The sequence below is a fragment of the Enhydra lutris genome, unplaced genomic scaffold, assembly GCF_002288905.1.
Source record: "Enhydra lutris kenyoni isolate GAN:26980312 unplaced genomic scaffold, ASM228890v2 scaffoldscaffold56, whole genome shotgun sequence".
Classification (NCBI taxonomy): domain Eukaryota; kingdom Metazoa; phylum Chordata; class Mammalia; order Carnivora; family Mustelidae; genus Enhydra; species Enhydra lutris.
Window position 1 is genome coordinate 6,732,439 of NW_019154140.1, and position 23,890 is coordinate 6,756,328.

The window sequence follows — 23,890 nt, forward strand, 5'->3', positions numbered from 1 at the left end:
ACTGTATCCTCAAACCAGCTTATGAGGAGGGTAGTGACAGCCCTGCTTCAGAGTTCCAGCCAATAGGACTCCCAGTGATTAAATAATGTGGAGAAAAGTAGGAATAGTAGAAATTGCCAAACTTGCTTTTAGAAGTGTTTATTTCTTTCTTTCTTTTTTTTTTTTTTTCCAAGTGAGCAAAAAAACCCCACCAACAGCAAAAGGGCAAAAGCAGACATTGTTTTTCAAATTAGCTACGTCAGCAGATTCCAGTCATCTTTATTTGTGGTTCCCAATCAGTGAAAAGAAAAAAAAAGTTTTTCAAATTTGCATCTGGGTCATCCAAGATCAATAACAACTTGCTCTAGTTTAAGAACATGAAAAGAAAGAGTATTGTTGACCAAGTATGGTTCACTAAAGCAGTTCTTTTTTGAGTAGGTGGGCCATCTCAAAAGAAGCTCTTACACTGCTCTTCCCCCGCACCCTCGGCTCCCCCGATGTCTTGTACAGATCAGTAAAAAGCAAAGTTTCCAAAACAGCTGAAAGGAAAATAACTCCCAACTCTTAGCAGAGTGAGCTATCTATAGGGAAATGAAGACCGGTGGGAAAAGCCCAGCCCTTCTCGTCCCCTGCTGGAGTAAACACCTTCAGCCAAGGTGTACAAACACCTGCTAAGCCCGCTGGAGCAAACTGGCTTTCACAAAGAGAAAGAATTGCATTAGGAGAAAAGTCCTTAGGACACTGAGTTCTTGGGACTGCTCAGAACCTGCTATCTCCTCTACCATGTGGAAAGCAGCAAGACAGTGTTATTTCTGAAATAACACTGCTGCACTACTATAACCCGCAGGTACACCCATGGAAAAGAAGCAAAGACTGTTGTTTCCTTTGCTGTTGGGAGAGGGGGCTAGTCCCTTCCACACACTCCATGATGTGGCACTCTCGGGTATCATCCGTATCATCCAGCCCAACTGTGTTTCTGCACACCATCTGAGGTCATCGTTTCTTCATCTTTGGGCCACATCTGTTAGCGGGGATTTTCTTAAACTTCTTCACTGACCAGTTACAATGCTTCTAGAGGGATTCTTCTGAAATTTTAATCGTGTTCCCAAAGGAAAACTAAACACATTCTTTAAATACTCTTCATCTCCTAGAGAATTTGGTTGTGCTATTGACTTTTTCCTTAAAGGGGAGGGTATGGGGAGAGCTCTTCTTTTGCAGGGTGCAATATAAAAAGCCACGTAAGCAATAAACAGAAAACAAAAGTGAGGGATCTTTTTTTGTTTGGTTGCTCGGTTTGGGGAGGGAGATGTGTGGAGGTTACCGTTGTGACACGTTGCCTCTAAATACAAACCACACAACAGGAACGACTGCTTTTCCTGTTCTCCAAGACAAAGCACTGCAGGGAAAAGCCTCCCCCAGAGTTGCCTGTGTGATGGGGCAAATGTCTCCTCCAGCCTATTCCACAAGTAACAGGTATTCCTTCAGAGAAGCTGGCAGTGGAAGGCCCTTCACTGCATCTGGCAGATACTGGAGTCCCAAACTCCTGCGCACAGCATAGCGAGAGAGTGTTTTTAGAGTTCCTGGGGCTGAGCACAGGACAGTCAGTTTTTCACACAGCTGCTGGTCTCTGGCCACTTCTCGTGGCATGGTGCCATTCTTCCTTAACTCAAAGTGTCCCACGGCTCTGTGCAGGAGCTCAAAGCAAGAGTCTTCTTTCTCTGTTCCAAGTCCCCTGACTAGCAGAGCCACCAGGCGGGAGATGGGCGTCTGGCCTTTCAGGTTGATGACTCTGACCTCTGCACCATAATCAAGAAGGATGCTGACGCTCTCAAGATTTCCCTTCATGGCGGCCCAGCTGAGTGGGGTATCATTGTTATAATCCAGGGCATTGACAGAGGCCCCACTCTCTAGGAGGGCCCGCACACACTCAGCATTGTTCTTAAAGGCTGCCCAGTGAAGTGGGGTGTCTCGGTTGCCATCCAGTGCATTGGGGTTTGCGCCATACTCCAAAAGGACCTCCACACAAGCCTCATCTTTCTCAGCTGCATAGTGGAGGGCTGTTCGGTTGTAACCATCCAGGGCATTTACCTGTAAAGAGGGAGGAACTACATTACAGTAGCTAGACCACCAAGAGGAAGATGGGCGGGCAAAAGCAGCTTGCACGTGTTTATCCATGACCTTTGCTATGTCATGTTCTGAATATGAGAGTCAACAAGTAATTCCCAGCGAGTCCTGGTGATCAAGAGGAGATATGACAGGATCTTAGGAGCAAATAGGAAGAGAACGGTCTCAGAACAACCAGCACTCTATTCCGTGCACTGATTAGCTGGCCTGCTTCATTTAGGTTTTTGCTATGTTCTTGTTTATTATTCACTAGGATCTCTACCAAGGGGGGAGGGGTAAAAAAAGAGATGATGAAGTCTAAATCCTTGTAACTACTCTGGAAGATATTTATTGGAAAGGAGCTTGAATATATAAGCCAGAGCTTATCCCAGCTCACTCTATTCTGTGGCTAATGGCAACTAGACTGAGATATGAGGCCAAACTCTGCCCATGTAGTTTTGCTGTGTTCTTTAGCCATACAGAGAAGCTCAAATTGTGAATCCAATCAGCCCCCTTGCAAATATACACTGTGCAGTCACAAGAGAACCTGGATAAAAGCATGTAAAAGGAAGAGCACAGAACTTTCAATACTGGAATAGCAGCTGACTTGCTAAAAATCAATATTACCAATAATTTCTGAAGGCTACAAAGACTTCAATATTATCTTCCCCTCAAAATACAATAAAAATATGCTGGAATATTTAACTGAGTTTAACTTTCTATTTAGCTAAAAACTTTTCCCCCCAGGGTATTTTCACCATTGACATTGATCACTGGCCTTCATTTCAGGGTAACTCACAAGAGTGACTAGATAATGATAAGTAGAGAACAGCATGGCTGTATGAAGATGATGGTGCTCCGGGCTGGTCCCTTAGGCTTACTGACCAATGTGTTTGGGGCCTGCATAAGCTTCCTGGGACGTCTGATTCCAAACAGCGCCTGAGCCTATGCGACTTCCTAACTGCTTACAAACAGTCAAAACTGCTTATTTATTTATTTAACAAGCACTTACTTAGCAATTTCTACATGACAGCGTACTAAACACTCAACAACCTTATGAAGAAGACACCACTATCACCTCCATTTTATAGATAGGGAAACCAAGGCAAAGAAAAATTAAGTAACTTGTTCAAAGTCACAGAGCTGGAAGTAACAGAGTTGGGATTCAAATCCATGAAGTCTGGCTCCAAAGTCCATTCTTTTAACCATTCACTACACTATGCCACTTCCTGCTAATGTCAATATAAATTAATCTATGTTTCTTACCGCAAGACACATTAAAAAGAAGATATGAACAAGACATAACAAATGTAAAATAATGAGTGGGCAGAAATAGCACCAGTGACCCAGTCCTAAGCAATGGACTACCTAATGAGATCTATCTCCCAGTAATGGTGATATAGGAAGTACGTGTCTGGCAGTGGGTGTCAATGGTTTCCAGTCATCGCTGGAGGGTCCTCTGTACTTAGAGCTCCTGGACAGTCCACAGGCAAGGAGAGGACTGAATGGAAAGGTAAATGACCCCAGAAGGAAGGCTGGGACAAAGGGGAAATAAAACTCCCTCTTCCTGGAGCCACAGACAAGAAAGAAAGGCAAAGGAATGAAATCCTTTGGATCATTGTATATAGTTACCATTACATTTTGCTTTACTATTTGCTATGCTGATGTTACCATGGGCTAGAAGGTGGGAAGAGATGGGAGAAGAGACAGAAATGTTAAGGAAATGAGAAGCTCAAGCTTTAGTGGATCATTAATGTGACAGTGTTAAAAACTTTACCTCCGCTCCTTTTTCCAGGAGTAACTCCACACAGTCAGCGTCTGACACCATGCAGGCACAGTGCAGGGGTTTCAGTGTGCCATGGGTACAGTTCACATCTGCTCCCTATGGGCAGAAGGAAACTCCGGTCAGTGTGCTCAGCTCTGGCTCACTGAGCAGGATGAGACTCAGAACTGAGTCCAGGGCAGAACAGGCATCTAGCTCTGACCGCATTATAAACATCATTGGTCCCAGTTTCCAGTCCTATTTATTAAATAATATCCACACCAAGAGAATACACTGAAGATGAAGGAAAGGAACTATTGATTCCTTAGATCAAATTATTATGGTTTTTCACAAGGTAACTTGCCAGACGGTCATCTAGACCTCATTGAGGACATAACCTCATGTGCAAAAGCGGTGGAAAACTGGGGATCAATCAAACAAGAGAGCTGGAAAAGCAATCCACTTTCTACGGCCATCACGCTCTGAAAAAGTCAGGAAACTGAGTCTGTCAGACTGAAACCAAGAGAACGGCATGCTCTTTCTGCCATTCAACAGATGACCATCATTAACAATAAGGTCATGTTTATGTTCTCTTTCTGTTTATAAACATCTTCAAAGTAGTCTCTTAGCATCGGCATTCTCTGCTGCCTAGTCCCTGCTGGTACTTCTGTTTCACATCTGATGAAAGGGGATGGGGATCCTAAAGACAGACCAAAGTCGCTGAATGACTCAGCAGCAGAGCTAGAATTAGAATGTGACAAACTTCCCACTGCTGAATCCTCTGGTACCGCTTCTGCTGAGAATAAGTTTGTATGACTTTCTTCTCAAAGCTGCACCACCCAACTTCGAAGCAGCTAGAGAGCTCCAGGCAGTAAATAAGGATTCCACGGTTGTTGAAAAGAACTTACAAAAGTAAGAATCTGGATGCATTTACTAGTGAACAAAAAATGACCCTGTAACTTCTCTTCAACAGGAATAATATTCAGAAAAAGATATCAAAGACCAAAGACCATCTAGAACACTAGTCATATAACAATTGCTGGATAGCAGTGGTTAGACATGTTAAGATGTTTTCTTAAGTCAAAAATTACCATGCACTTTAGGGATTGACATTCCTTACAGAACTACAAGTGGTAGCTGTTGTCAAGATAGATGGCAAGTGATATCTCTCTGTGTAATTATTATAAACCACAGGGATTTGAAAACCGCTTCTGCTTTGCTCCTCTCCTTCCTCCCTTAGTAAACCATGTATAGAAGACTTTGAGCTTACTGGATCCCACATGTACCATATCCAGAGATTTCACAAAGAATGTGAGACTAGGGTTACCTAGAACATACTTCCTGAAGAAAATGTCAGATGCACAAAGTGAGAGGGAGAAGAAAAGAGAAGCAAAACACAAGGAAAATGTATTTTCATGGTCAAGTTAACACATCTAAGAGGACTATAAAAACTCCTTGGGATGCCTGGGTGGCTCAGTTGGTTAAGCCGCTGCCTTCAGCTCAGGTCATGATCCCAGGGTCCTGGGATCCAGTCCCACATCCAGCTCCTTGCTCAGCGGGGAGCCTGCTTCTCTCTCTGCCTCTGCCTGCCGCTCTGCCTGCTTGTGTTCTCCTTCTCCCTCTCTCTGACAAATAAATAAATAAAATCTTAAAAAAAAAAAAAAAAACCTCCTTGTGATATTGTGCTGAGTCAATGCTTCCAATCTGTAATCTATTACGATTCCCCAGGAACTTTCCCCCTTCACCTCCCATAGGCCTCTCCGTCAGTCCAGCACACTCACCCCTCTGATGAGGTCCTCTACATTATCATGTGGGAAGGAACGAATGGCCGCGATTGTTCGGATTAAGCGCTCTGAGAGAGAGTATTTGCTCTGAATGCTCTGCATAATATACCACATACTGGAACTCATCAAGGCTCAGAGTATGTTCACATGCTCCAAACTGCCTGAAACAAAGAAGTTTTAGGCATACACAACATCACTGAGCATACCTGTCCCTAGGATTAGGAATTCTCTGAGGCCTTCCCAACAGTACAAGTAGATTTCAAAGCGATCAATGACTAAGTAATAATTTTTTGGAATCATAAAGAAATAGAATGTAATAGTTGCTTAGGGAGCTGGGTAAACCTGGATGAAAATTCTCTGACCTTCAGTACTACAATTCTACTCTCTGAACTAGTCTGGAACAAGATTTCCCCATGCGGCCCCAAGACCCTCATGGAGCTCTGTGGAGTTTACACACAAGACTAGGCAAGCAAGGGGATTTTTTTTAAAGGCTGAAGATGCCCAAAACTAACTTTCCCTCCTCTGGATTCTGTGGTCTTTACTATCACCATCACCTTTAGCTTACTTGTTATATTTGGTCCCGCAAGTATAGTTACGTTCATATTGTTTCTCCTCTAAATTGTAATCAATTAGAAGGCAAGGTCCCTGTCTTCTATTTTTTGTTCATGTAAGACCAGCCACAGAATCTCACAAAAAGTAGGTATTTAATAAATACTGGTTGACTAAAGGCTATAGAAGTGATCAATACCTGTGTGAAGAGAAGGAAAAGGCTATGGAAGAAATACATCTATGTTAACAATGACGAGACATCTGTGAAACAGGTTAAAATGTCTTCACCAAAGAAAACATGGGAAATATTTGGGTGACATTCTAAAATAAAAATCTCAAAAGGACAATTAGTCATGTATAAAAAATCAGAAAAAAACTGTGAAGTTCATACCAATGACATATGCTGGTGGTTGTAGGAAAACAAGCAGACTTACGAGGCAAAACGAATTAAAAATTTTAATAATTGGCCGTTTATGACAACTAAGAAATAGATTTGGGATAATATATGTTCAAACCACAATATGACAAAGAGTTCTAGCATGGAAGAAAAAAATGCAATATACTTAAATTTAACTAATAAGAGTTCTGGCTGTATAAGACCCATATACTAGTTGGGGAACATTTAAAATTATAGCAAACAAGGTGGAGCATTTCTATGAAAAAGTATATATCAAAAAACTGTAGAGAATATGTAGTATGCAGTATCAGCTCTCTAGAAATATGTGTTCTTATTAAACTCTAAGTTCTTTGAGGGTAAAGACAGTGTTATTTTTAAAAGTTCCTGGCACATGGCAGGTTCTCAATAAATATTTGTTGAATTAATGTAAAGATTATTACTTTAAATCCTAAAAAATTCACACCTTGCATAATTAAATGTTATGCAAATGATCACTACTAAGGTAAAAAACCTAAAATTATTTTCGTCATTTCACACTACATAATTTTTGCTTTTCATAATGGAGTATCCCCTTATGCAGTATGTAATATATTATAAATTTGAATAGTTTCTATTTTGCTAATCAGTAGCCATTTATCTGTTTAAACTATATACAGTATTAATTAATAGAATGCAGGTTAACAATGTTCAATTCATAGGTATCAATGATTCATATTGGGCATTCTTCTCTCCTACATTATTCCTACATTACTTTGAATGAATAAGCTTACACACTTGTTTATATGTCTCTCCGAAACTTTCTAGATAGAATAGAGTTGGCATATGTTTTAACCTAACAGCCACTACATGCAGAGACAATGGTCTGTATCTTATACTTTTTTGTTGCAAGGGAAAGGGAGAAAAAACCAGAGGTGCATTTGAACCAGAGATTCCAAGAATGGGGGGCAGAACACAGAACATCTAAAGTGAAAAGCTTAGACTGAACTGGTTCTGTTATCCGTTTCTGGGCCATGATAATCTGAAGAAAGTAAACCCTGCAATCATTTTCGGGGCACTCCTGGGACTCCAGGCTAAGAACTCCTAACTCAGGACATGACCAGTAGTTTTCTGCTGTTGCATGGAAGCTCCTGATGAAGAGTGAAACTTCGGGGCACATTAACAACATGCACTGTGGGGAAGGGTCAAGGAAATGTAAGCTTGACCTAATTCCAGACAGCAGCCCCTTTCCTCTGCTGGAACTGAAAAGCCTCTCTCCCCCGGTTTTCTTTCACTGCGGATCCAGAGAAAACACCAAGGGGTTTTCTATTGCGATGGTAGAAGCAAAGGGGGAGAGAGGCGACATTCAACACCTTTGGTGCTAGGGAGGCCTCGGCTTCCGCCCAGGCCGGGAGACCCACAGCCCAGCCAGAGGCGCCCCCAACCCCACCACACATGCTGGGGTGAAGTGGAGGGGGTGGGGGGGCGGCTCGCGGCAGCTGCGTCTTGCCGAGGCAGAGCCGAAGGGCAAGGGCACGAAATGAGAGGACGTGTGGTGTCATTTTCCTCATGGGATCCGCAAAGATCGCAGCAATGCCGGCAGGTCTCCCCGCAGCTGGGGCGGGGGGGGGGGGACGATGGGTGAAAGAAGATCGAGGAATCTACGCCTGTGGAGCTCCGGAGGCTAACCAACCCCCGCCCTGATTCCCCTAAGGCCAGGAACCATGTCTCTGTCTCCAGGGCTAACGAAACCCGAGCTGGGAATGGAGAAAGAGCTACCGCGCGTAGTGCCACGGGTTAAGGAACCTGGCTGCAGGCATTCCCGCAGCGAGGTACGCACTCACCAAACCGCGGGGCTGAGCTGGGTGGTGAAAGCCGCTGTCAAGGCGTGACCCGGAAGCAGAAGTTGTCGTCTCCAGCCGGCCCCCTCTGTTTACAGGATGTGAAGGGTGATTGGGATGGGTGCCTGCGCACCGGCCAATGGCTGGAGGCGGCGTGCGCCTGCGCAGACGAAGGCAGCCGCCGTCCGACCCAGGTATAGATAACAGATTACGTTCTTTGCCCGCCGGAGGCTTTGCGCGCAGGCGCAGTGTAGCGCTCTCGGCCACCGTCCGGGAGCTCGGGTCGGCCCGGGTAGGCAAAAAGCTCTCCCGCCCCGGCTCTTCCCGACGCTTTGCGGCAGTGCCTGCGTGGACCAGGCCTGCAGTGGGTCCTTCTGTGCCCTTCGCTGCCTCCCTCTGTCTCCAACTGAGGTGGCCTGAGCACCTCATTTCGAAATTTCTAAACTCGCTGCACAAGTTTAGTTGCTTAGGAGACTAAACTGTTAGTAAGAAGCGTTTTGGGAAGCGATTTCCATCATTCATAATATCGGAACGCATGTATGCTCTTCTGAACCCTCCTGGATACTGTCCACGCTCCCCCAAAGGGAACCATACCGAAGATGACCACCCAAGAGGTGTAGTAGCCCAAATGTTGAAGACTGAAAAAGACGTACATGCTGACAAAACCCTTCCCACCTTGAGAGATGCTGACATCTCTCAGTGATGTACTTTCCGTGCAAAGCGCAAACATTTGAAGCCAGCAGCACGCAGTGGTGCGGGTAAAGAGTGAAGCAGCCTACACAGGACGACTGTCAGTGTTGACTGAGATCTACCCGGCAGCCTGTTTAACCAAAAACGCCCCGACCCCTACCTCCCAAAGCGCGTTCTAAGCAACATAATCGAATGAGTTTTAGAGTAAAGCGCGGCCCAGAGAGTTCATGAACATCACCGAGAGGATGATGAACTGGAAAAGCTCATGTCTTGTCTGAAGAGTGAGCCTCTTCTCAGTTCCAAACTGAAAAGATTTTTGCCATGCAGATATGTGTCCCCCACCTCCCGCCACTCTGCCATGGTGAGGTTGTCCAATTTTTCAAAAGAAGCTAAAATCCAGATTTTTATAAAAGTGAATCCTCTCCAATTGCAAATATTGGCAACATTAAAAAAAAAAAAAAGAACCATTTTGCAAGCAGGCAACAGTCAGCCTGTAAGCCACCAATTCCATGTTCTGGGTTAAAGGCTGCTCTAGTCATTGGCAGCTCTATGAAAGAAGGGCTTAGGGACAGCCTGCTGATTGGGATGGAGTCTGGGGAGTTGACTTGAAGCTGTAGCTACATATTAATTACATTGCTTTTAATTCATAGATTTACTTAGGAAAGGCTGAAGGAATTTGGATGATATGTGGAGGCCAGAACCCTATCCCCATGCCCCAACTACCATAAGGCATTTGATCAAAACAGTGAATGGAAGCAGTTTGATTCTGTGCCCCTTGCTTCTAAACCAGAAATCTGTATTATTCTCTAGGGCCCTAGAGAATGTTAAACCTTCAGATACAAGGACAAGAGATACCTGTGTTTGTGCTGATCCAAAATAGGAAGTTCATCCTGTGAATCTTAGTCCTTCCTGGCCATCAAAAGGGAAGATCATAGATAAATCAAACCACTACATGTCTTGTCAGACCTAACCTTGTTTCAGTCGGTACCTCCCAAACTCCACCTCTGTGCCTATAACTGTCTAGAATCAATACCCCAGTATATATTCTCCCTAGAATCCCCTTGAATTCTACTTGGCTGGGGAATTAATGAGGCAAGAGGCAGATGTGTAAAAAGTCCACTGCATGATGCAGTGGGCCAAGGTGTGCTAGGTCTCCCTCTCTCTGGACCCGGTAAGATGATGCTATACTTGACATCACCCATAGCTTTCTCTAAGTGGAGCACAAGCTTCAGACAACTGATGTATGGAAGGGTTGATGACTGCCTTTCTGGGCTTCATTTTATTAAGTATAGTTCTAGTGAGTCTACCACTGTGTCTTGGAAAATCTTGGAATATCCACTGCACAAAAGAAGGAGGTCCTCCACATGTACACACCAGAAATGATAGAGTCAAAGGATGCAGCAAATGAAAATAGAACACCTGAGTTTCCTCGCGTTAACAGTTTTAGTTCAATGTCATATGCCACCTAGGTGGAAAGAGAAACCAGAGTACAGAAGTACAGACCTAGCTTTTGTCCTGGCTCTGAGATTGATAGTTACTTCATCCCAAATTTGGGGGCATCAGTTTTCTCCTTTGTAAGGTGAGAGAATTGGCTGAAATAATCTCTGAACATCCTTCTATTTCTACGATTCTGAATCTATTTAATTTTAAGCAAAAATTCCTGCTTCCAAAATTTTGACTCCTCATCAGATAAGAATAGCTTTATGGCTATAAAAATACTACTACATTAGTAGTAGTATTTATGGCTTAATTATAAGATGCCAAAGTCTACATAGCTTCTCTTCCATTTTTGCTTCTTCTGGTGCCTCCTTTCTAAAGCAGCGTAAAGAGAGTGCCAATTCCAAGCTTCAGTTTTTAAATGTTATTTGTGTTACATAAATGTTCAAACATACTGAAAAAAACTAGAGAGAATAGTACCACGAACTCCTTCTATCCGTCATCCATATTTAACATATTAACATTTTGCCAAATGTCTTAAATCTATTTTTTTATTTGTTGTTTTGAACAGCTTTAGGCTTTCCGAATGAACTATTTAGACAACATCCACGGTTTGGGTGGAATTTTTTTCTGAGAAGTTTTGATTTAACACCCTAAATGGTCATATAAAAACTTGAGCTGTTTCATGTTTATCCATTTCTTTCTTGAAAAACTGTGACTTTTTCCCTGGGTTGTCTACTTTCTCAAAAGTTCTTGATTGGTAAATGTTAGGGTGTATATATTCTTGGAGACTCCCAACATCTTATAAATATAGAATGATGACTTTCCCAGTGAGACTCCCATAGGCTAACTATACAGATTATTTCATAGTGTCTGAAAAATATACTGCACAACCAAATGAAGTTTCAGATCCATTCATTCATGCATTTATCAAACATTTACTGGCACCTACTTTGTTTCAGGCTCTGTGCTCACAGTGCAGGGAAGACAGTGATGGTGAAACACATTCTCTTATTATCAAGGTTAGGTATGGATTTGCAAACAGTCAATTGCCATTCAGGATAGTTATTTCAACAAAGCTTTGATGTACAAAGTCAATGTTGAAGAACAGTTCTACTTCACAGTGAGAGAACACAGAATATAGAGAGAAAGGGTCTGTGTGGAGGTTTCTTGAGGAGCAATTTGCTTATGCTTTTCAGTTCCCACTCCCTTCCCACCCAGAGGGAGAGTTAGTGCTCATGCTACATCCTTATCCTTGAGCCCAGAGAGGGGCTTCTATGGGACCAAAGCAGTTGGCAGTTGTTTCCCATAGTAAAACACAGAGAACTGCACCAGCACTTGCCTATAATTTAAAGGCAGGAGCCACAAAGCAGAAGTGGATGCTTTGGGATCTGCCAGCACTCTCAGATTTGGTAGGGATGATAAATGGAAAAATGTTTCTTAGGACCAGATGTGCCATATAGAAGACAGTCAGCATAGTGTTGCCTTTGGTTTATTCAAAAGGGCTGTCTAGAGGTGTGGAGGAACCCAGTGACCAGAAGCTAGAGATACATGGACAAACATAGGAATCTTAGCATACACAGAGGTTGTCATAGGCAACCACCTGTATCTGTTTAGGCCAAAAGGACTGAAGTGAGAGGTCTCTGATGATAGGATCTCTAAAGAACTTTTAAAAGCACCTACAAGAAAAAGTCAACTTAAATCATCTGCCAGACCTAAGTAGTACACATATATCATATCTCCTAGGTGCTCTGCTTCCCGCTTTCACACAGCAGGTCAAACAGCAGTTAGCTAGTGGGGGAAGTTGAAGGCAGGCAGCCACCAGCCACAAGAGGCCTTACATGGGGAACGGGGAGGAGAAGTCTTAAACTGGTGCCTTAGAATGAAGACTGGAGTATTTGATTACCATCTTGGACTGGAAACATTCTGATTACCAAATCAAGACTCTCTTTCTTGGCTTGAAGTGATGTACTTAAAGGATTGTCAGTTATCAAAGAATGAACCAAAGTCAGGGAATCTGCCCAATTTTCCACTCAGGGAAAATTGCAGGGGAAGATCATCCTCTCTCTCTCTCTCTCTTTCTCTCTCTCTCTATATACACACATCTTTATATATGTATATATACATATATAAATATAAATGTGTGTATGTTTGCATATATGTGTATGTATATGTGTGTGTGTGTGTGTGTGTGTGTGTGTGTGTGTGTGTGTATGTATTTTTTAAAGTAGGCACCATACCCAACATGGAGCCTATGCAGGGCTTAACTCATGATCCTGAGCAGGGGACCTGAGCTGGAATCAAGAGTAGGACACTTAACCAACGGCCACCAGGTTCCCCCTCTCCCCAAAATTTTAAAAGATGATAAAAGCCAAAAAACAAAATGGTTTTTGATCACATCCCATGAATTTTGCATTTAACATTCCAGTTCCATGTCTATACGTTTTAGTTTGTTATTTGTGATCTTCATGCTTTGATATAAGTGAGTTGTTTTTTGCTTGTTTTAGATACATTGCGTCTCTCATAAAACTTTTAGGTCATTATTTTTTCTTCTCTCCTCTGCTAATTCCAGTTCTGCTCTTAAGAAGTGTTCATTAGATGGTGCTAACAGTACAACTAGTGTTTCTATTTTCAGACCTTGGCACAGACCTGAACTAGAAATTTGATAATGCTGTTTTGCTTGTAATGATTGGTGCCATCACCGTTCAACATGTATTAGTGTCCAGGATCCGGGCAGATGCCATTAAGCTGTCCCAGGTTATAGACCTGGGTGTCTTGCTTTTTGAGCTTTGTGGCTACCTCACAGTGGCAGGCTTTTGTGTAACTCCTTTTTTGGAGTGAAAAACTCCTTTATTCACCAGCTGGCTCCAAACCCTTTCCTGATTTTGCATGCAACCCTCTAGAGTGACCATGTACTAGAGGAGAGGAATTCTGTCTTACAACCTCTGTAAGTGGTAACATGAAGCCTTTCCCAACAGTTTCCTGGCTTCTGGCCAGAACTTATCAATTATTCTTCTGTCTAAAAAAGGACTCATCTTTCTTTGGGGGCCATTTAGGTAATGTTGGTGCAACGTTTTCCTGACACCTGTCCTAGAGAAAGGTGACTTAAGACGTGTTTCCTTCCAAATGAGCTATTCTCTTGTCCCCAAAGTGCGGGGGAAAGAATGAAAAGGAAGTTTGTGATACTCTAAGAGTGAAGGAGAGAGAGGGGATCAGTCAAAATTAGCAAAGTAGGGTGAAAAAAACAAGATCTAAGTGTCAGACTAGTTGGGAAAATTAGCTTTGGTTCATTAATACAATGGTCTATTTTCTCTCTACTTTGAATTTCTTCAGTTTTTAGGGTTACTGTTTATTGCTTATCCCTTATTTGAGAAACAAAATAATATGTAAATACCACAGGAACCAAGTTTCCAGTTCTGATATTAGTTCTAGTTACTTTGCCAGTCTAAGCAAGTTATATTATCTAAGCATCAATTTACTGATCTGTACAACCTGATGTGCAGATGGTGGTTCTTATATATTTTGTATTTGTCTGGTCCTCCCAGTTACACTGTAAGCACCTCTAAGGCAGAGATTCGGATTTCCTGCTCTCACTCCTCCCTCCCCCATAGCACAGTCCCAGACACACAGTAGGTATTGGATACATGCATTGAACTAAAGTGAACTAACTGACCTCCCAAAGACAGGAATAGTGGAATGCCTCTATGTACTTGACCCTGAGAAAGAAGTCAGAAGTTACATTTAAAAGGAAATTTGAAAAGGAGCTTTGGAAATAGAAACAAAGGAAAAGAAAAAAAAAGTACAGAGAAATATAAGCCTTGTGAAACTTTTTCTACACTTAAACTTTGTCCTAGAGAAAGTAGTTCAGCAGAGAAAAGAACAGTATTAGTGTGCAGCAGGCATAGTCTCCCAAGACATGTCATCAGGATTAAACAAGGACTTCTTTCAGAAACTGCTCAGAGGCAGACATGCTCCCAATATTCAAACTCTATTCTTTTTCTTTTTCCTTTTAACCTTCCCCAAGGCTCAAGGAAATCTATGAATCGCTACTTTTTGAAAATTAGCTTTTCATCAATATTTTATTATTTTTTTGGCCTCATAGGTTACCAATATTTTCCACAATTAGAATAATTTTAAACCATTTTGAGACTTTGTAGAGAAAGAATGCCTAAAGGATTTGGGGGGGGTGCAATAAAAATATAAATAACAATGTTAATGATAATATTTAAATTACATATACATAGATATTATTTTTCCAAGAATGTGGGCCGTTATAGCTAAATCACCTAGCAAACCAAGACTGGAGTAGAGAAACACAAGCAGGAGGGATTTCAAGATTGTTCAAGGAAGGGAAATTAACACTTGTCTGGTACCACTGGGTGGTCTAGACTGACCTGGAGAGTTCTACTAGCAAGGCATGATTGGATTCTCTGAATCCATTTCAGGGACTTAAGAAGCTTTAGAAACTGTTAATTTGAGAATTTTGAGCTCTCTTGAGCCCCATGCTATTTCTAGTAGGAGTAGGTCTCCCCCTAGAGGGAGAAATAGAGAATTTATTTCTCAGACTTCTGCTCAGAATTCAGTTAACTAGTTTTGTTCATTCACTCATCATTCACCCATTCATTCAATAAATACTTATTAAATTCTATTACTGTGCTATTCCTTATGACAGATGCTGAAGATATGGCTGAAAATAAGATCAACATGGTCCCTGCCTCCAGGAAAATTATAGTTAGTGTCAGAAATAAACATTAGGCAAAGAAACACAAAAATGGGGGCACCTGGGTGCCTCAGTGGGTAAAAGCCTCTGTCTTCAGCTCAGGTCATGATCCCAGGGTCCCTGCTCAGCAGGGAGCCTGCGTTCCCCCCCCCCCACCCCAGCCTGCCTCTCTGCCTACTTGTGATCTCTGTCGGTCAAATAAATAAATAAAATCTTAAAAAAAAAAAAAACACAAAAATAATCACAGTAGTGGTAAGTTCCATAAGGGAAAAGTATGAAAGATAATATGACCATTCAGTAGAGTCTCAGTAAATCTGGGAGGTAAAAGAAAACTGCTTTGAGCATGGATTTGGAAAATAAATGGATATAAGTAGATCAAAGCTGCAGGGAATGGGCCCTCTAGCAAATGGCCAAGATTCTGAGTGGGGAAAAGCTTAGGAAGTTGGAAGAAGAGTATGAGGCCAGAATGATAAGGAAGCAAAGGGCACAAGTTAAAGCTGGAAAGGATAGATGCTCCAGATTAGCCAGGGTCTTTGTGGACATACTAAAGATTCTAAACTTTATCCCAAAAGAAGAAGAAACTATTGATAGGTTTTATACAAGTGACATAATCACATATGTCTTTTTTAAAGGATTACTTTGACTTTCTGATGAATGGATTATAGAAGGAACAGTGATTAAAATAGAAAGAATAGCAATTAAGTGATCTAGGCAAGAAGTGGTAGGGACTTGGACTAAGGTGGTGGCCATATAAAGGGAGAGAAGTGAGTGAATTTGAAATATTTAGGTCAGAATAGATAGAGCTTGGTGATTAACTACAAATTGAAGATGAGGGGGTATAGTCTGCCAACAATGAGTTTTAGATTTTTACTGTATTCTCCTAGATGAATTGAGTAGCCATTCACAAAGGTAAGAACTTGAGAGGAAACAGGTAGTGTGTGTCTATGTGTGTGTGTTGGGAGGATCTGATCAAAGGTTAGTTCATTAAATATTTATTAAGGCTCCTACTCAATGTCAGGTACTGTGTTTGGCATTAGATACTGGAAATTAAAAAGTAGAGGCAATACAGGATTCCCGTCCATAAAAAACTTTGGATTAATGGAAGATAATGATAACATAATGAATTATTTCAATATTATACAGTTATGCAAGAATAAATGCCATCCAGTAGAAGCCCAGAAAAGAGACAAGAGGCAACTTAGCACAACCAGGGGGCTCAGAGAAAACTTTTTAAAGAAGATTATAACTGAATAAAGTCTTGAAGGATTAGAAGAAGTAATTAAGGTAAAGAAAGGTGGAAGTTTTTTTCTTCACGAGAAACAAGGAACAGATTACTTAGACCAGCTATCTGCTGAAAACAAAATACTGGATAGAATTTTTAAAAATTAAATTAAAATTTTTGTGTGTGTTCCAAAATTCATTGTTTATGCACCTCACCCAGTGCTTCATGCAATATGTGCCCTCCTTAATACCCACCACCAGGCTTACCCCACTCCACTCTAAAACCCTCAGTTTGTTTCTCAGAGTCCTCAGTCTCTCATGGTTTGTCTCCTCCTCCATTTTCCCCAACTCACTTCTCTCCATCTCCCAATGTCCTCTGTGTTCTTCCTTATGCTCCACAAGTAAGTGAAACTATATGTTAATTGACTCTCTCTGCTTGACTTACTTCACTCAGCATAATCTCCTCCAGTCCTGTCCGTGTTGATACAAAAGTTGGGTATTCATCCTTTCTGATGGAAGCATAATACTCCACTGTATATATGGACCATATCTTCTTTATCCATTCATCTGTTGAAGGGCATCTTAGTTCTTTCCACAGTTTGGCGACTGTGGCCATTGCTGCTAGGAACATTGGGGTACAGATGGCCCTTCTTTTCGCTATATCTGTATCTTTGGGGTAAATACCCAGTAGTGCAATTGCAGGGTCATAGGGAAGCTCTATTTTTAATTTCTTAAGGAATCTCCACACTGTTTTCCAAAGTGGCTGCACCAACTTGCATTCCCCCAACAGCGTAAGAGGGTTCCCCTTTCTCCACATTCTCCAACACTTTTTTACTGTCTTATTGATTTTGGCCATTCTAACTGGTGCAAGGTGGCATCTCAATGTGGTTTTGATTTGATCTCCCTGATGGCTAATGATGATGAACATTTTTTCATGTGTCTGTTAACCATTTGTATGTCTTCTTTGGAGAAGTGTCTGTTCATGTCTTCTGCCCATTTTTTGACGTGATTATCTGTTTTGTGTGTGTTGAGTTTGAGGAATTCTTTATAGATCTTGGATATCAGCCCTTTGTCTGTAGTGTCATTTGTGAATATCTTCTCCCATTATGTGGATTGCCTCTTTGTTTTATTGACTGTTTCCTTTGCTGTGCAGAAACTTTTAATCTTGATGAAGTGCCAAAAGTTCATTTTTGCTTTTGTTTCCTTTGCCTTTGGGGACATGTCTTGAAAGAAATTGCTGTGGCTGATGTTGAAGAGGTTACTGCCTATGTTCTTCTTTGGGATTTTGATAGATTCCTGCCTCACACTGAGGCCTTTTAACCATATTGAGTTTTTCTTTGTGTATGGTATAAGAGAATGGTGGAGTTTCATTTTTCTGTACATAGCTGTCCAATTTGCCCAGCACCATTTGTTGAAGAGACTATCTTTTTTCCACTCTCTATATTTTTAATTACCCTTAAAGTTATCCAAGATGTTTCAAAAGAAACCTTTAAAGACTGATAATCTCAACTCCACTCTAAAGAACAGAAAAAGGATGACTTCGAAAAGTCTTTAATGAAATAAATATAACATTGAGACAAAAATCTGATAAGATTGTACAAAGAGAAAGGTACAGATGAATCTCATTCATGAGTATCAATGCAAAAATCCCAAATAAAATATTAGCAAATAGAATCAAACAACATGATATGTCATGACCAAGTGGATATTGCTTTAGGAAGGCAAAGATGGTTCAATGTTAGAAAATACATTAATATATTTATTAATATTATATATCAGAAGAAAAGACTTGTGATTATCTCCATAGATTATGGAAAAATATCTAAGAAGATTCAAGATGTATTCCCAATAAAAGTAATTGTTAAAAGAGGAATAAAAGAGTATTTTCCTAACATCATAAAGCATCTTGCTTACCAGTAGCTTACTCTTTTTATGGGAAAACACTGGAGGCATCCTTACTAATGTCTGAAGCACAACAAGGATCTCTACACTATTACTATAACATCTAACATGGTGTTTGAGGTATTTGCCACAGCACTGATATAGAGAAAGCAATTAGATATATGAGAATTGTAGAAAATATAGTCACGTGTCTAGAAAATGAAAGCAAAGCAATAGGAAAACTGCTGAAAATAAAAAGATAACTCAGCAAAGTGCAGGATATAAAAGCAATTTACAGAAGTCAGTAGGATTCATACATACAGGGAAACTTTATGATACTCCCCAAAACACAAAAGTAAAAAACTTGAATGAATAAAAGACATACCTTCAGTTAATTTGTAAATTTAATATAATTTCAGTAAAAAGTCTAACAAGATTTTGTTTGTTTTTTAGTTAGATAAATTGATTCTTTTTTTTTTTTAAAGATTTTATTGTTTTATTTGAGAGAGAGAGTGTGCACCAGCTGCGGGGAGTGGCAGAGGCAGACTCCCCACTGAGCAAGGAGCCCAAAGCAGACTCCATTGGGCTCAACCCGAGGACCTAGGACCCAGGACCTGGGGATGACGACCTGAGCCAAACGCATATAGTTAACTGACTGAACCACCCAGGCACCCCTAGATAAATCGATTCTTAAGTTCATATGGAAAAAACTAAATAAGACTTTCTAGGAAAAGTGCTGAAAAGAACAACAATGGGGGAGGGGTCAGTCTTACCAGACATTTGAAATACTAGAAAGCCTTCACAGTTTAAAGTGTAGGACTGGCACATGAACAGACAGTTACACTAATGAAACATAATATAAATCCAGTATATAAAGTAATTTCATATATGATAAAGAAATTGCAAAATAAGGAAGAAATGGACTTTGTAATAAATGTTGCTGAGACAACTGGGTACAATTTGGACACAGGTAAAATTGAATTCTTTGTTTAGACTGTACACCAAGATAAACTCTGCATGGATTGGTAAACTAAACATAACCAAAATGGAAACCCTAAAAACAACAGAAGAAAACATGGGTCAGTTTCTGTGTAATCATCACCCATGGGAGTAGTGAGGAACACATCTCTATGACTTGAAATCTAGAATCAATAGAAGACAAATTCTATTACATAAAAATGTTTAAAAATGGCATGACCCAGATACCACAAGTAAGACCAAAGACAAATGATTCACTGGACAAAATATCTGCAACTTAAACCACAGGAAAAAGTTAATCTCCTTAATATAAAAAGAGAGCCTAGAAATAAAAAGATAAATCCAGTGGAAAAATGGCACAAGACATAAACATAGTTAAAAATTCATGCAAATGGCCCTTAAAGTAGTAAAATGTACTCATTAAAGACAACAACAATAAAAAGAAGCAAATTATATTACATTGAGATAGGATTTCTTTTTTTTTTTAATTTTATTTTTTATAAGCATATAATATATTTTTGTCCCCAGGGGTACAGATCTGTGAATCGCCAGGTTTACACACTTCACAGCACTCACCATAGCACATACCCTCCCCAATGTCCATAACCCCACCCCCCTCCCAACCCCCCTCCCCCCATCAACCCTCAGTTTGTTTTGTGAGATTGAGAGTCACTTTATGGTTTGTCTCCCTCCCAATCCCATATTGTTTCATTTACTCTTCTCCTACCCCCTTAACCCCCCATGTTGCATCTCCTCTCCCTCATATCAGGGAGATCATATGATAGTTGTCTTTCTCCGATTGACCTATTTCGCTAAACATGATACCCTCTAGTTCCATCCACATTGTCGCAAATGGCAAGATTTCACTTCTTTTGATGGCTGCATAGTATTCCATTGTGTATATATACCACCTCTTCTTTATCCATTCGTCTGTTGATGGACATCTAGGTTCTTTCCATAGTTTGGCTATTGTAGACATTGCTGCTATAAACATTCGGGTGCACTTGCCCCTTCAGATCACTACGTTTGTATCTTTAGGGTAAATACCCAGCAGTGCAATTGCTGGGTCATAGGGTAGTTCTATTTTCAACATTTTGAGGAACCTCCATGCTGTTTTCCAGAGTGGTTGCACCAGCTTGCATTCCCACCAACAGTGTAGGAGGGTTCCCCTTTTGAGATAGGATTTCTAATTGTGCTGGCAAAACCCCAAAAGTTTGAGAGCACACTCTTACCAAAGTTCTGATGAAAGAGACATACTGATATGGACCAGTGGAAGTGTAGAATGATACAGCCCTCAAGGAGGGGAATTTGGTACTATCTAGCAAAATTACAAATAGAGGCAGTCACCCATTAACCCAGCAAGCACATTTTCTAGGAAACTATCTTAAAAGTACATCTGCACAAATTCAGGATGATATATGCACAGGGTTATTCCTGTGGCATTATTTTTAATGGCAAAAGACTATAAATATCCTGAATGTCATTAAGAAAGAGGACCCAAATAGTTAAATAAATTATAGTACATAGTGGACATAGTCATACAGACATAGGAGTATTTCTTTGCATTGCTATAGAATGATTGTCATAATATTATGTGAGGTAAGGTGCAGAGCAGTATATGGGTACCTAGTTCTTGTACAAAATTAGACATTAAAGAATAATTTAGAAACTAATTAAAATGGCTATTTATAGGAGGTGGGGATGGGGAATGAGGATTAACGGGTAGGATTGGAAGAGACTCCTCTGAATATACCTTTTCTTTTGTAGTTTTGACTTTAAAATAATGTAATTATTTTACATAGTCAAAAAGTAAATTAAATCAAAAAGAGAAAAAAGAGCAATCCTTAAAATTAAAAACAAAGTAAATAAGCCTAAGCATGTGAGTGATAACACAAACCCCCCCTCAACAAAAAAGATTTATTTCACATGACTTTTGAATGCAGAACTTTGTCCTTTCTTTGTGGGACATGCCCTAGTAACAAAACAAACTGCAAAGAATCTTAAACTTCATTCTGTAGTTTTATTGTTAATATCAATACTGGTATCATGAAACATTTTATGTTTATTATAGGATAAAGCAAGTCAGTTCAATGTAAGAAGTGATAAAAATGTAAAATCAAGTAAGTTAAAAATCAAGTGTGTAAATTAAATCTGCAAGCTATAGGTATTCTGAAAAAGGCACTAATCTCACTGAAGAATGTGAGCAAGCTGAATGATGGGAGCTGTGCATGAATCTTTGAATGAGGAATCACAGAAGACTGTTCTTCAGTGCTTGAGGCTGATGATCCCCAGAAAACGTCTGTGAAGCTGATGATATATAATACCCTGATACTAAATATGTAAATTGTTTTTACACCGTTACAAGGGACCAGATGCTTGGAAGATAGGGGATATCATCATCTATGAAAAAAACTTTTTAAAGTCACTACTAAAAACCTTTCAATATTTTAGCTTCTGTTCAAGGGAAATGTGAAGAGAGCATTTTTCACAGATGGTCTCCATGTACAAAAAGGGGAGGGGGGCATGTAACAAACCTCTGGACTGCCTGCAGGCATTATGTGCCGCTGAGAGCAAGACTGCCTTCACAATCTACCTGTTGGGAAAAGAAATGAGGACATTCGTTACAGAATTTCACTAGTGTGTTTGATGGGATTTTCAAGAACTTGCATTTTCTCAGGGCACCTGGGTGTCTCAGTGGGTTAAAGCCTCTGCCTTAGTCTCAGGTCATGATCCCGGGATCCTGGGATAGAGTCCCGCATGGCATTGGGCTCTCTGCTCGGCAGGGAGCCTGCTTCCCCCTCTCTCTCTGCCTGCCTCTCTGCCTACCTGTGATCTCTGTCTGTCAAATAAATCAATAAAATATTTAAAAAAAAGAACTTGTGTTTTCTCTACTTAAAAGAATGAAGCCCTTTATCTAAATTGCTATCATTCTTTGAGCACCCAAACTTTCAAGTGTTTCATGGAAATGAAGTTTAAGATTCAAAGGACAAAGTTACTCTTGGAAATACTTCATAAAGTTAAATAATTTCTCTTGCATTTTTATAAGAATTATTATTACTTTTTGCTTGGTATAGAAAAAGGAGCAAGCTAACTAAAGGCAGACTTTAGACTGCATTATAGAAATGTTTCAAAAATTCTGGGTTGTATTTGTTGGTTTAAATGTCAACTGTGGGAAAATACTGGTTTTCCCACAATAAAGGGTTTGGGCACTGCTTTGAAGGCCTTTTTTTTTCCCCCCAGAGACATTGCTAGCAAACATAGCAGAAAGCAGGCCCACTTATGAATTCCATCTAACCAGACAAGAAATAGTATCATTGTTTATTGCAACTGGAAGAATTTCTACAAGTGTGAAAGAAATGGAAAACTTCAGGAACTTGATGCAAAATATTCATTAAGGAAAAAAGTTGAGGGGAGCCTGGGTGGCTCAGTCCCTTAAGCATCTGCCCTCAGCTCAGGTCATGATCTCCAGGACCTGGGATCCAGCCTGAGCCTGCATCAGGCTTGCTGCTCAGTGGGGATTCTGCTTTTCTCTCTCCTTCGCCCCTCCCCACCCCTTGTACTCTGTCCTTTTCTCTCTCTCTCTCTCTCAAATAAATAAACAAAATCTTAAAAAAAAAAAAGACATGAGTTGAAATGTGCCTGTCTCTGGACAATAGAGGCTAAAGAAAGGAATGGTAAGACAGTTTGAAGTCAAACCTCTTATATAAAGTCACTGCTATTAAAGGAGAATTATACTGTTTAAGTGAATAGTTTTATTCTGTGACTTACTGAATTTAAATATGTAAAATACTATTGTGAGTCAAGTAATATCTTGAAAATGTGGCACAAATTTTAAAGTTTAATATTAAACAAAATCATGATTATCAAATTTAAAGCATTTTTAATTTTTACAGGAGGAAATATAACAAATTATAGACTATAGGAGAAAAGAGTAGAGACCTTGAAGATCTGGAAATAGGAACTATTTAAAATGAAGTACAGAGAGAAAAAAGACTGAAAAAGAAAGTTTCGGGACAAAAGAGATCTGTGAAATATATCAAACAGCTTAACACATATGCAACCGAAGTTTCAGGAGTTGGGGATCAAAAATATATTCAAATAAGAAGCAATGGCTAGGGACGCCTGGGTGGCTCAGTTGGTTAAGCCGATGCCTTCTGCTCAGGTCATGATCCCAGGGTCTTGGGATTGAGTCCCACATCAAGCCCCTTGCTCGGCAGGGAGCCTGCTTCCCTCTCTGCCTCTGCCTGCTTGAGCGCGCTCTCTCTCTCTCTCTCTCTCTCTGATGAATAAATAAATAAATAAATAAATGAAGTCTTAAAAACAAAACAAAAAAAGAAGTAATTGCTAAAAAATTTCCAAATTTGAAACTCATGAAATCTAGGCAGAATAAACTTAGAGGAAACATGGCAAGGTATGTTCTAATCAAACTGCTAAAAACCAAGGGTAAAGCAAAAATTTCTAAAAGTAGTCAGATAAAAAAGATGTATTACACATAGAACAAGGATTGGCAAACTATGGCCCATGGGACAAATCTGGCCCACCACTTGTCTCTGTAAAAAAGTTTAGTTGGAA

General features: G+C 40.4%; 1 protein-coding gene and 1 pseudogene across 3 annotated transcripts; one reads left to right on the forward strand and one right to left on the reverse strand.

The window, feature by feature from the left end:
- Positions 1 to 169: 169 nt before the first annotated feature.
- LOC111157975 (ankyrin repeat and SOCS box containing 8) lies at positions 170 to 8,503 on the reverse strand. Of its 3 annotated transcripts, none has more exons than XM_022519746.1 (4): positions 8,395 to 8,467; positions 5,626 to 5,785; positions 3,860 to 3,964; positions 230 to 2,067 (listed from the first exon to the last, which is right to left on the reverse strand). In XM_022519746.1, the coding sequence occupies exons 2-4, from the start codon at positions 5,752 to 5,754 to the stop codon at positions 1,435 to 1,437; spliced, it is 867 nt and encodes a 288-aa protein (XP_022375454.1). In that variant the 5' UTR covers positions 5,755 to 5,785; positions 8,395 to 8,467; the 3' UTR covers positions 230 to 1,434. The 3 variants fall into 3 exon arrangements, with proteins under 3 accessions (XP_022375456.1, XP_022375454.1, XP_022375455.1); XM_022519747.1 differs by having other exon boundaries at positions 1,435 to 2,067; positions 5,626 to 5,789; positions 8,395 to 8,503; XM_022519748.1 differs by lacking the exon at positions 8,395 to 8,467 and having other exon boundaries at positions 170 to 2,067; positions 5,626 to 6,506.
- Positions 8,504 to 13,203: 4,700 nt separating this feature from the next.
- Positions 13,204 to 22,713, forward strand: LOC111157737 (annotated as a pseudogene).
- The last annotated feature ends 1,177 nt before the right edge of the window (positions 22,714 to 23,890 follow it).